Source organism: Ochlerotatus camptorhynchus, unplaced genomic scaffold (genome assembly GCF_037179485.1).
Source record: "Ochlerotatus camptorhynchus isolate MF236.1 unplaced genomic scaffold, CSIRO-AGI_Acam_v1.1 ptg000216l, whole genome shotgun sequence".
NCBI classification, from domain to species: domain Eukaryota; kingdom Metazoa; phylum Arthropoda; class Insecta; order Diptera; family Culicidae; genus Ochlerotatus; species Ochlerotatus camptorhynchus.
Window position 1 is genome coordinate 1,226,880 of NW_027040706.1, and position 12,934 is coordinate 1,239,813.

Here is a 12,934-nt window from a genome sequence, read left to right on the forward strand (position 1 = left end):
TTACATAGAAATTTGGGCCTCGATTAAAATTATAATACTTAATTGTTAAGTGTTCGGTTTGAGAAAATGTTGAACTTATACTGTTGCGTTTGGAAAAATATGAATTTTTTTACTAGTTTCTAAAAGGATAAGTTTTCAATATTCTCCGTAAACGTTTACACGTATCAAACAAACCACGTAAATGGATCGATGACTGTATAAATACTTACCAAGTTCTGGAAACAAGTTTTGTTGATAAAAGAAGCTTTCCATCATAACGTAAATTCCTCCCCATCGAGTTGACCCCAGATGGGGGGAAATGAGGTGCCATGAAACTCGAAGTTACCCTTGTATTTTATTTTCTGATACCTATTAGCAATTGCAGTTATCTTCTTGACGAACTCGTTAGACTTGTTAACTACCTCCAATATAGCGAGCTGCAACGTGTGTGCAGCCCAACGGATCAAATTTAGTTTATCTTGTAACTTACGGCTCCACAATTCCACAACACAATAAGAAAACGCAAGCAGATCAATAGCATTAAGCAGATTAACAAGGAGAGGGATAGTTTATGGAATAAGTAAAATTAGAGGCATGTGACAATTAATAACTTTTCAATCTTTTATCGTTTATTGTACTCGATTACTATATTATTCTCTCAGTACGCGAAATCTCTTATATATGCGGTTAACGCATTTGAGTTATCTGATTTCTTACCGTTCAAGTACTTACATTTGTAAACAGCAGTCAATGTTAATCTGTGAACTAAACCCTACATGACTGTAAAATCGATCTTTCCTCATGTGGTATTGATGCATGTTTAACTTTTCGCGGCTGTCGAAATCAACGCGCCTACGTCTACGGAGCTTACATATAAGTGATTCGCAATTCGGTAGACCTTACCAAAAGTTTTTTTTTTAGCTTATGTAGTTTAGAATGTTCGGTGCGGTCGCGATATTTTGAAATGGTTGATACGTTCTTTAAATTAACTAAATTAACAAAGCTCAGTAGTAAATAAGTAGAATATCTAGGGAGGAAATCAAAATTAATCAACTTGCTGACGTAGGCTGTCACATTTATTTTGGTGATTTAAATGATAATAAGCCTTTTTGTTCGCTTCGGTTGTCTCGCACGGCTTTCGGAATTTGCGCGGTTTTCGTAACTTACATAATTTAGATATTTCGTTCTAAACGGATTTACTTATTCAATCGGATTACTACGCGGATGTATCTACGCGCACACATCACAACATTTTTTCCATAACTATCTTGAAACAAAACACACGGAATCCACTGTTCAAGGTGCCAACATAGACTATTCCTTCTGCTGTATTGTCAAGGCTTATAAGGGGAAATGGATGTAATATTGGCCTAAATGTCCCTAATTTGGGCCTATAAATAAATTCAGCAATCGACTAAATTTTCAATAGCAACCAAAATATCCATTAGTACCGTCCCAATGACGCGTTCATATAGATAAAATTGATAAATAGCCGATTTTTAGCGATGGGTCCAATCTTAGATGCATTTCATAACATACGCCCTTTCAAATGCTGCAAAAAAACTTTTTTTTTTGTTTGCTCCAACCAGAGATATTAACATTTGAAAAGTGTATATTTTTAGTATACAAACGTCGATAACTCTTGATCGGCGAAAGATATTGACAAGCTTTGTGCAGCAAAAATTTGCGCCTTCTCAAGATCTAAAAGTTATCTGAAGACACCTTTGCTGAGAAATTCTAAATAAGAAAAAAAGAGCAAAAAACCTGTTTTTTTAAGAGTAGGGTGGCTCAATTCAAGAAAATAGCTCTAAATCGGCCAATTTAAGAGATACAAAAAAGTTATTTTCAACACGGGGGGCGACTCCGGCGTAGTGGTTAGCATCCATACCTCTCACGCCGGAGTCACGAGTTCAAATCTCACCCCCGGACAAGTCACGAATGACCCAAGAGTGTTAAAGTGACTATAATAAAAAAAAAAAAAAAAAAAAATATTTTCAACAAAGTTGCTTGAAATTAGCTATAACTTTGCCGAAGAATGTATACCTTAATTTATTCAAACAAAAAAGTTAGATTTTTGATTTAAATGATAATAGGAACCACCCTAGAATTTATTGTCATAAAAATGAGGGCCTAACTATAAGGAAAAACTTTGTAGAAGAGACTTTTAGTCTAAAGTTTCAATTTCAGGCTCAAAACATATCATTCCACCTAAATCTGCATTCTGTACCACTGTGCATTGTCCAAAAGCGTCGAATTAACTAACAAATCCACCAATTTCCTACATGCATACAGAAATAGTTCTCCAGCTCTGCTAGCCATTAAAAGAGGTTGTTGTATAACCCACCCTCACTGGTAGGCCGTTGCTTTGCCAAGCCCGCCAAGGTGTTTGTCCTGGTAGCCCCCTAGGTACCCCACCCTAGCAGCAACAAGTTATTAAATTTCGTTCCATATTATCCCAGGTTTTATCATTCAATTAGCTGCTGAAGAAGCAGCTGTGATCTTCACGATATTGTCCAGGTAATTCATAATAGAAATTTATGATTGATTTTCTTGATACATCCTTGATTCAAGCAGCAGATAAGGTACTGTGAAACCGAGTTTGGATTAATTTTACTGCAAACAAAATCGGGATGGTAATTTGTTCAAAATATGCCGCCTAAACTTTTCTTTTCAGAACTGATGTAATCCTGGTTTGGCAAGGAGATGATCTTTGTGAAGAAGAAAGGTGCAGTTCAATTTTTGTCAAAATTTTCGTAATGTCGTTGTCGAACGGAATTTGGAAGAACGATCATCCGTATGGCGATTCCAGTCGTAGTCACTGCAGCTGGAGGAATATTTGTCCCTTTGGCGTGATTTATCGACCGTAACGGAGAACGGGAGTAAGAACGAGCCATGTCTGGACCAAACAAAATCAATTTCAATAAAGTTCAGTATTATTATCTATTGTAATTTAATAATAAACATTTTAAATAAACAATAAAAAAAAAAAAAAGATTAATAGTATGCAGGACACTCAATTCATATATGATAGACAATAGGCCTTTTTAATAGAAACTAAACGATCGATTCAACCTCTGGTGGTGAATAGGAGAACGTCAAAAAGAGTGTTGTGAGCATAAATTTTTGCCTTGAGACATAGGAAGCGGAACACTTTTTTACTTTTCCTGATAAATTGATGCATCTGAGATGCTGCAAAACTTAATCTACAGTTGAAAAATTTAATTCTGTAACGTTTTTGAAAAGATCTTGCTGGTGTTCAGCAATATTTTTGTTGAAAAAAATCGAAAATTAGAAAAGTGCCTTAGTGGTTATGATCTTCCGGATTTCTTGTGTGTGAATAGTTAAGGTGCAAATCAGTTCAGATTTGTGGAAAATCGTACAATAAGACAATTACCGATGGAAATTGGCAAGATTTTGAATGAAAAATGCTGTTATTTGCGTTGGGGAAAATACTTATTCTGATGAAAACAAACGGTTTGGTTGACTTTCTTCTTGAACTCGCGTGGCGCACTCTACATTGGTGGTGCATTAAAAAAGCGTATATGATGTTAAGAGTAGAATATTCGACAATTATGTGATTGGTTGTTGACACTGACATTTGAAGTCCATGAAATCCAAATGTGTAACAAATGGCTTTATAGCGTTACTGAATAGATTGTATTATCTGATCCACACATGAAATAGATGTGTTTAACAATTTGTGCGAAATCAAGTGTGAAATACATTATAGTGACGTGCTCATTTTTTTGAGTGTGGACAAACTGGCTCTGTTGCGTGGAAAGTATTGTTATCGAAACTAGAGGAAACTTTCACAACCCACGGTAAGTCATCCGAGGTCTAAACAAAAACAAAGGTTGCCGAAAATGCATATTGATCGACATCAATGCTGCAAGCTTCACTCTGCCTAACTCTTCTATTATCCTCGCTATTATCAACTCTTATCGTTATTGCAGGAAGTTTCAATATTTACGTTATTTGACAATTCCCAAGTAATCATGAAGTTTAATTATTTAAAACAAAATTAATGGCGAACAGATACCTACTGCTGTCCTGATTATCTCGATTACCTGGATTTTCTCAAGTAATGTAAATATAATTGGCATGAAGAATTTTATATCATATAACTACGGGCTACTTGTTAAGGAATATGTATATACACCCCTATTCCCGTTCTTGATGGAAACGGGTTTTCCACATAAAAAAAAGTATTTGCATGGAAAATTCATTTTTATCAAAACGGGGTAGGGTAAATGACGGCTTCGGCAATACCTTATTCTAGAGTCGGTGTATAATGAGTCACGCCAAGAGAAAAACAGTTGAACTCGCATCACGGTTTTCGAAAGATTCCCATTCTTTTCACTTGGCAACAGAAGACTACTACAACAACTTCAAATGACTTCTAGTGATGCGGCTGTAGTAAATCATTATATCAGTGATTTTGTCAAATTATCTTAACAAAAATTAGTAGAAATTCTCATTACTGATCATTTCCGAACGTATCCCATGACAATTTAATGCTCATTGCAATCCAATGCTCATTTCTTCGATTATATTTTATATTTTATTGCAATACCTTTCGTGAATTTTTCATAGCATCGTAAAGTTTGTTTACTTTGCCCGATAGGTAGCCGGTTTGACGGTTCAATAGGTAGACTTGGCTTCACTCTTGGCGTGACTCATTATACACCGACTCTACCTTATTCTATTACCGTCAGGGGGTAAACAACGTCCTTGAGAGCTCAATTCTGGCATGTGAATACATTGTGTTTCAGATGTATTGGCCAAATTTGACTGCTTGATAGGACTTTGTTTACTCCCCTGACGATAATAGGTTAAGGTATTGCCGAAGCCGGCATTTCCCCTATCAGTTCACGAAAATATCGCAGCAAAAAAAAATAACTAGGAAACAAGTCATATTTTGTGACATCATGTGTTCTAAGATTTACGTTTCATCACGAACGCTAGATTCAAAATCCTCAATGCAACAAAATGATAAATGTGTGTGACATTTAACTCTTGTTGCACGCCGACTACGATGATTCACAACAAAAGCAATCTCGTAGAGCATCAATTTCCTACAGGCCACTGCTAAACATATGATTTTGACAATTTGCTTTCTATGAATTTATGCTACCTCACGGCATGTTATGCTCAGCGGTGGGTGGTAGGTGGTAAGTCCATGGTTCGCAAGCCATTTCAGTCATTCAGTTACATTCCACCCACCAGTAACAGCGAATCGGCGATTTACCGAGTATATTCAAGAAAAACCGGTTAATATTACTTCAAATCAAATCGAAATTTTTAAACCTGCCGAGAATGTGTAACTTGAGCCATTCCATTGAGTCTATCAATGTTACCGACAACGAAAAATTCACCCATCCGATTGTTTTAGTTAAGGGTGTGATAGTCAATCGTTGTGAGGCAGGTGAGTTGAAATTGCAAATCGATAATTGCGATTGGCCAGCATCCAAAGATGTAAGATTCATCAATGACAAGCGAGGTCAATTTAAAGTGATATTTAGGCTTAACAACGGTGTAAATAGGGTGTCTCTTGTTTACTGCCATCATGAGATGGAAATTAACTTATTCTTCGAGGCTTCAGAGAATCCTTATTCGGTTACCCCTCTATATATAATATGCGAAGGGCACGATGGACGTTACCAATCGGATACAGAAGAAAATGATGTCGAAAATGCGTGCCGTAAAATTTCTCTCGGAATCGAGCTAGTGCAAAGCCTGTACGCGGAAAAACTTTCGGAGAAAGGCTGGGGTAGAAAAACTTTCACTATAAGCTCGACCTGTTTACCATTTCATAGTTTACTACTGATCGAAGAGTCGAAACAAATGTCTGATCAACAACTGTGGAACTATTTTGCCAAGGAAATTCTGCAGTCAGATTTATTCTTATCGGAGAAGCAGAAATTCATAGGCTTCATCAGCAGTACCTATTACGAAGGGATATCAGATAACGATTTCTCGTACGAGAATATCAAACGCAGAACGACCGGTAATGCTGCCCTAGGAGGAGGCGGCCTGGCCCTGTTCGGCACCGGTTGCCTCTACACGTGGCCTAGTAAACTGGAAGATATTGTACCTGCATTTTTGAACACTGCACTAGTTGATCGAACACTGATGATGGATGATAGCAATTACCGACACACGTAAGTATTTTGAGTACATGCTTTATGAAACAGAGACAACACCATGTCCTCATTTTTTCTAGCTACGGTGGTTGCTACGCTACTACAATCGGTTCAGTTTGCCATGAGATGGGCCACATTTTTGATCTTGGTCATACGAAGGATGGCATCATGGGTGCTGGTTTGGATCATATAAACCGTGTTTTCACCTTGATAACGAACACCGAGGATCTGCCGGATCGAATCGTCGGTCGTCATGCGCCCACACGAAAATCAATGAACAGTAAATTGACTCAGATAAAACGCCCGGGAGAATTCTTGCGAAAGTACCAACAGCAAAAGGAAAGTGATGTTACATTTTTTGCAGACAATTGTGTCATAACGTTACAGTTGCATAAATGGTTCAATTGCGGTATAAGCACTGGGGACAATAATTGTGATACTAGGATAAGCTTCAATTTTGTAACACGGCACGTAACAAGTGTTAACTCCACGCTCAAACTGATTGAGCTACGTGACAAAGAGGATGGAATGCTTAAGATATATTGGTCCTTTTTAGACAGCGATACTGAATGCTTTCAGATTCCCGAGGAGATCCAATTGGAGGGACTGACGTTGTTTGTGATTGATAATTTTGGTAATATTTTGAAGCAGGATTTATAAAATATAACAGTGATAATAAAATGATAATTAAACAAACATTTATAGTCGGTATCAGAGTCTTGTAAAGCATAGTTTTAGCAAAACCCGACCAAAGTCAAATCAATATTTATTGTTAGAACAAAAAATGAGAAGTAGCTGATAGCTAAATTAAAATTAAAAGAAATCAAAATGTATTTAGAAGACCCCGTAGAGAGATTTCGATTTTCTCTTCCAAATTAAATGTGTTCCAATGAATGCTTAAATCGTTCAAATCTAGTCATAATATAAACTGAATGCTATTTATGCAATGAATCTATGGCATACTAAAAAATAAATAGATCTGCAACAACAATGCTTTTATTATTTTAAACTTACTAACAGCGTAATTTAAATTTAGTTTAAGGTAAACTATAGTACGTCGCTAGTCTACTGTTGTCATCTGAATCACTGAATATGATCATTTTTGTTTACTGTTTACTTAAGCTGAGTTCCATTGTTTCCATCAACCATTTAGTGCACGGCGAATGAGAACTGTTCAAATTTGGGTTTAGTTTACTCATAATAGCCAAAAGTGTAGGAATTCAGCGATGCCTCATGTGGAAAACTTCAAAAATCTGCCGGAGAATGAGAAAATTTGACGAAAATTATACTCAGTCTAGGAGTACCCAACAAACATTGAAAGCAGGAAGTAGCTTCTTCAATTTAAAATATGCTTCTTCAGCTAAAAAATGGTTATTCAGCTCTTAATCAGTTCTTATTGTTTGTTGGGTAATAGGAGGCTGAGTGAATCCAATCTTTACTTTTTTCATATTTGGGAATTTGTTCCTGGGCAATCCTTGAAAAAACAAGAGGTAAATTTACTCATCGCGAGTTCTTGCATTTTATGTGATTTATGAGTAAGCTAAACTCAAATTTGGGTCGTTCTCATTTGCCGTGTATATATGCTTGAGCACAAAAACTTTGTTAAAACTCTCTGCAACATTCTCCAGCAGCAACGAAAATCTCCCCCGAATGCGCGGAAAACCTGCTCCCCTGAACGCGAGGAAACTTCGTTGGCAGCATCGGAAATCGCCACCGGAACCTTGCAAAAGCTTCTACACCGAAATTGTGCGGAAGCTTCTCTACCGTGAATGCGTGAAACTTCTTCGAAACTCCCTGGAACCTCCACTGGCAGAATTGGAAACCTGCACCGAAATCGTGCAGAACCTCCTTCGCTGAAAACTAGAATGGGGTACGCTTATAGATGTGCTTGGGACCAATATGCTAGTCAAGTGGTGAGCAAATTTTGAATCGTTAGTTTTCACCGGTTGGTAGTACCAACAATCAATTCGAAACTAACGATTTTAAATTGGCTCATTACTTGACTATTGGTCCCAAGCAAATCGATTAACGTATCCCATTCTAGTATAAATTCCAGTACTACACTATGTTTGTTTTGATTCGCTATGAAAGTTTAACAGATAAAATGAGGGCTTATTGGATTTTCCTATGTTTCGAGGGGTGAATCAATTAGCTTGGGACCGAAGATAGTGCCAGAGCTGAGCCAAAAAGTTTCTTCAGGACCTTCTAGTCTTAGAGTTACCTCTATGGTAGTACCATAGAGGTAACTCTAAGACCAGAAGGTCCCGAAGAAACGACCGAATCAAAACAAACATAGTGTAGTTCTAACGGCGCCGGTGGTGTAGTGGTAAGCGTGATTACCTCTCACCCCAGCAGGCCTGGGTTCAATCCCAGTCGGCGCCGCCGGGATGTTCTGAGGCATAACATCTCTGATCACGCCTTCCTTCGGATGGGAAGTAAAGCCGTTGGTCCCCGGTTCATGAGTTGATGGGTCGATAGGTAGGGTCCAGGTGTGGGAGCTGCCTTCCTGGCACGTTGGTAGCATTGGTGCTCAGCACGGAAAACAAGATCGGCGGAAAAAAACAAACCAAAAGAAAAAAAAAATAGTGTAGTTCTAGAATGTCGACTAGAATGGGGTACGTTATTCGATTTGCTTGCGACCAATAGGCAAGTCAAGTAGTGAACCAATTTGAAATCGTTAGTTTCCACCGGTTGGTATAACCATAGAGGTAACTCTAACACTGGAAGATCCCGAAGAAACGTGTTCAACTTTTTTGCTCAGCTCTGGTACCATCTTCGGTCCCAAGCTAATCGATGCACCCCTCATTTTATCTGTCAAACTTTCATAGCAAATCAAAACAAACATAGTGTAGTACTAAAATTTCAACTATTTTTCCGATTCAATGACTCTCAATGTTGCCACTTTCAAGTAAGTACCAAGTTACATATGTATGCTATTTGACATAATTTATATGAAATCGATTTATATGAAGGAAAATATTATTTTTCAATTATATCAAGAATACCATCAACCGTCTCCTGATAAAAAGCTATGAATATTTCACTTGACGCCTTAACCGTAAATATAATAAATACTTGCACTATGATCAATTTCACCTCGTTGATCAATTTGCCCCCGATCTATGGTGTGAGGTTAAATGAAGAGTAACATGCATGGTAAGCCGAAGATTTCAAATACCGTAAGATGGGGTGACATTGGGCCTACTGTGTTTCCTGACTTATAACGAATATACGTTGTGCCCGCGGGCCCCGGACACAACGTATACGTTGTCTAATTTAACATAGCATTTGCAATGCAAAATTAAACGAGATCGTGTTCCCCCAGCATACAACATAATATTTAAGATTTCTCGAATGTCATGGCTCTCCCTGGCAAATCGACATCACCATCGAGTAGGGGAAGACTTCCCGTACTTGATGGATGTGTTGGTTTGTGTAGGCGTGCCTTGAATTCCTAAAAATCAACATTGTTTACAAAGGCTGTTACGCCCTAATTCCAGCTCTATCTAGATATATTCGTTATAAGCCAGGTAATACCAACAATCAATACTACAAATTCGCTATGATTCGCTATGAAAGTTTGACAGATAAAATGAGGGGTTCGTGGATTTTCCAATGTTTCGAGGGGTGCATCAATTAGCTTGTGACCGAAGAGAGTACCAGAGCTGAGCCAAAAAGTTGAGCTCGTTTCTTCGAGACCTTCTGGTCTTAGAGTTACCTCTATGGTAGTAAGACTGTGGACCATTTGCCGAGTTAAATTTAACTAGTGGTTAAAAATGACATTTTGAAAGTTATTTTCTATGTTCGAAAATCCCCGTGCTGTCGATCGACCGGATTTCGAGCCATGGTTGTCAAAATTTAACTTCTTTTCTGTCAGAAATAACCATGCTCGGATAGCAGGGTTCATCGATAAGTTTCCATCTGTCAAATTTTAACCAAAAGTTAAAAAAAAAATCGCCAAATCAGGCATAACATTTGATAACGACACAAAAGCATTTGTAAACAAACTTTCTAAGGCCCTTCACACGCAAACTAAAGTACGCCCACGCAAACCAATACCACTTTCGGAAAGGTGATATGGTAAACGCTCCTATAGTTGCGGTACGTTAGAAGCGTTAGGTTCCTATAGTTGTGTATGGAGACTCCATACACAACTATAGGAACCTAACGCTTCTAACGTACCGCAACTATAGGAGCGTTTCCCCAGTTGCGCCTAAATATCTGATGATGTTGGTTTTAATTGTTCAGAGCCTTAATCCATAACTTTCCATCTGTTAAATTTTTACCAAAAGTTAAAAAAATTCAAAGTTGGTTGGAAATGCTAACAGTTTTTAGTGTGATGATTTATTAGCTAGAGAATGATCTTTAGAAGAGGGTAGGTGGATAGTTCCGTTAGAGTACGGCAGTATGAAAATTGAATAGAAGTTGAAAATGAGCGAAGGGTCATTAAAGCGACAGTTTTCAAGATATACGCACATTTTTGCCTAGCCCGTACGATGTACGCGGGGACTTGAAGTATGTCTCCAAGTCCACAGGCAAAAATGTGCGTCCCTCTTGTTGCTCATAAACTGACTGCGGTTGTGGAATAGTTCTAGCGACGTTTTCATCACTACCTAAAGCCCCACGTTGCGAGAGCATTTCCAGTCGATGGTGTGTTATAATGCAGTTCTTCTTTACCCAACTACACGCAGAAAAAAATATTTTAAGCGTAATAATATTTGACGTAAATGCAATAAGAATTTCATGTTGTTTTGGCTGCAAAAAGAAATCATTATTGTTTCAACAATCCAGTATTGTTGTCCCTTAAAACCCATGGATTGTTAAATCAAAAAGAAAATCTTTTCGAATTTACAAGAGCTTTCATGGTTTTGACGTAAGCTGTCAAATTTGGCAGCTGGGTCAACAAGAAAATATGTTTGTTTTTAAAAGAGATTTCTTGTTGATTCAATCAAATTTATTTTATGAAGGCTGACAATTCACGCAGTAGAAATAACAATATGTTTATTGATTCAAAAATAATGTCGATTTTTTTTTTGTGTTTTGTTTTCTTTTTGCAACAAACAGAATTGCAATTGAATTTTTGAGGCATAAAATCACTGATCACGCCTTCCTTCGGGAAGGGAAGTAAAGCCGTTGGTCACCGGTTCATGAGTTGATGGGTCGATATGTAGGGTCCAGGTGTGGGAGGTGCATTCCTGGCGTCGGGAGCATTGGTACTCAGTACGGAAAACAAGATCGACGGAAAAAAATCAAGGAAAAAAAACTTAAAAATTGATTATATTTAACAACTGCAGCTTACTTGCTTACCTCAAGTCTCAAGATTTTCGGAAATCTCGTACTTATTTCCCGAAATTCACAATTAAAAACAATACTTAATCAAATGAGAATTTTTTTGTTATTATTTACATTTTTGTCCGGGTGAAAACGAGGGAATGGTTGGTAGTTATTTTTGTATTCATGGCCCGGGGAATAGACACAGCAAATAAATGCTAAATTAAAATTAACTATTGTTGGCTTAATAATAGAATATTGTTATTTTTACAATAGTTGCAATTGAAAAGTGGCTTATTAAAACAAAAAGAATCTTATGTTGAATTTATTTGAATAAATTTTATAGAAACAATAAAATGCAATATAATTTCAACCGGAATTGTTTGTTTAAATACAACTAAAGTTTTGTTTGGTTCAATGCAAACAATTTTCTGTCCGTGTATTGTGTTGCTCCTCTCGTCATGACCAACGTGATCATCTCAGAGAGAAAGCAACGGAACTATCCACCTACCCTCTTCTAAAGATCATTCTCTAGCTAATAAATCATCACACTAAAAGCTTCATGTTAGCATTTCCAACCAACTCTGAAAATCGTTAACTTCGCGTATGAAGTAACATAAAAAACACTTTGAATAAAAAAATTCGCCAAATGGTTCAGAGCCTTAAAATTGTTTTCCTTGCTAAAATGTGAACGTTAGTCCAATGTTACCTCCACTTACTGAATTACAAACAAAGGTAGGAATCTCTTTCGTTGGTACCTATACTAGCTAGACCTGTTTACTAACATTCAGCTTCTACACTCTATGTACTAACATACACGCCATGCGCTAATGCTACCCGGTTTATATTATCTACAAAGCTTATTAGGGTGAATAGGGGTAAAATACCCATACCGGAAATAGGTGCCCCCATATATCTCAGCTGCTACTATATGCTACTATATGAACGGAAGCAACCGGTTGGTATTAGCATAGAGGTATCATTTGAAATTTATAAAAAATTAAAACAATTTTGGCAGAAAACATCGCAAGAAAAATTATTTACGCTTATTTACGTGTTTTTCAAAACAATTTTCAAGGGTTTTCTCCCAGAATCGCTGAAAGAGCTGCTGAACCGTCATCTGGGAAACTCACTAGGAAACTGTTTATATGAGTTAGTACGAGAAAAGCTGTTGATCATATTACCGTGTGGTGCGTATTATCCCACTTTACCCTATCTCTGAACACTACCAAAATTAACGAATTGTTTATTAGAAAAATACAAGGTACACTGGAGTCGCTTTTTACGCGGTTTTTTTACACGGTTTTTTTTACGCGGATTTCGGAATTTACGCGGTTTTTTTATTCGGATTTTTGTTTTGTTTTTTACGCGGATTTCAGATTTTACGCGGTATATCGTTATACACTAGAGTCGCTTTTTACGCGGTTTTTTTACACGGTCTTTTTACGCGGTTTTTTTACGCGGATTCCGGAATTTACGCGTTTTTTTTTTACGCGGGACGTATCACCCGCGTAAAAAGCGACTCCAGTGTATTTTCAACA

At 37.4% G+C, this 12,934-nt stretch overlaps 1 protein-coding gene across 1 annotated transcript; it reads left to right on the plus strand.

The window, feature by feature from the left end:
- The first annotated feature begins 5,160 nt into the window (after nucleotides 1-5,160).
- LOC135703561 (uncharacterized) lies at nucleotides 5,161-7,100 on the plus strand. The gene is made up of 2 exons (XM_065224806.1): nucleotides 5,161-6,140; nucleotides 6,203-7,100. Exons 1-2 carry the CDS (start codon nucleotides 5,296-5,298, stop codon nucleotides 6,780-6,782), a joined length of 1,425 nt encoding a protein of 474 aa, XP_065080878.1. The 5' UTR covers nucleotides 5,161-5,295; the 3' UTR covers nucleotides 6,783-7,100.
- The last annotated feature ends 5,834 nt before the right edge of the window (nucleotides 7,101-12,934 follow it).

Bases quoted from the DNA above. Each gene is read 5' to 3' on its own strand.
- LOC135703561 (XM_065224806.1), top strand. From the start codon at position 5,296: ATGTGTAACTTGAGCCATTCCATTGAGTCTATCAATGTTACCGACAAC. The intron at 6,141-6,202 runs GTAAGTATTTTG...CATTTTTTCTAG, and splicing joins GATAGCAATTACCGACACAC to CTACGGTGGTTGCTACGCTA.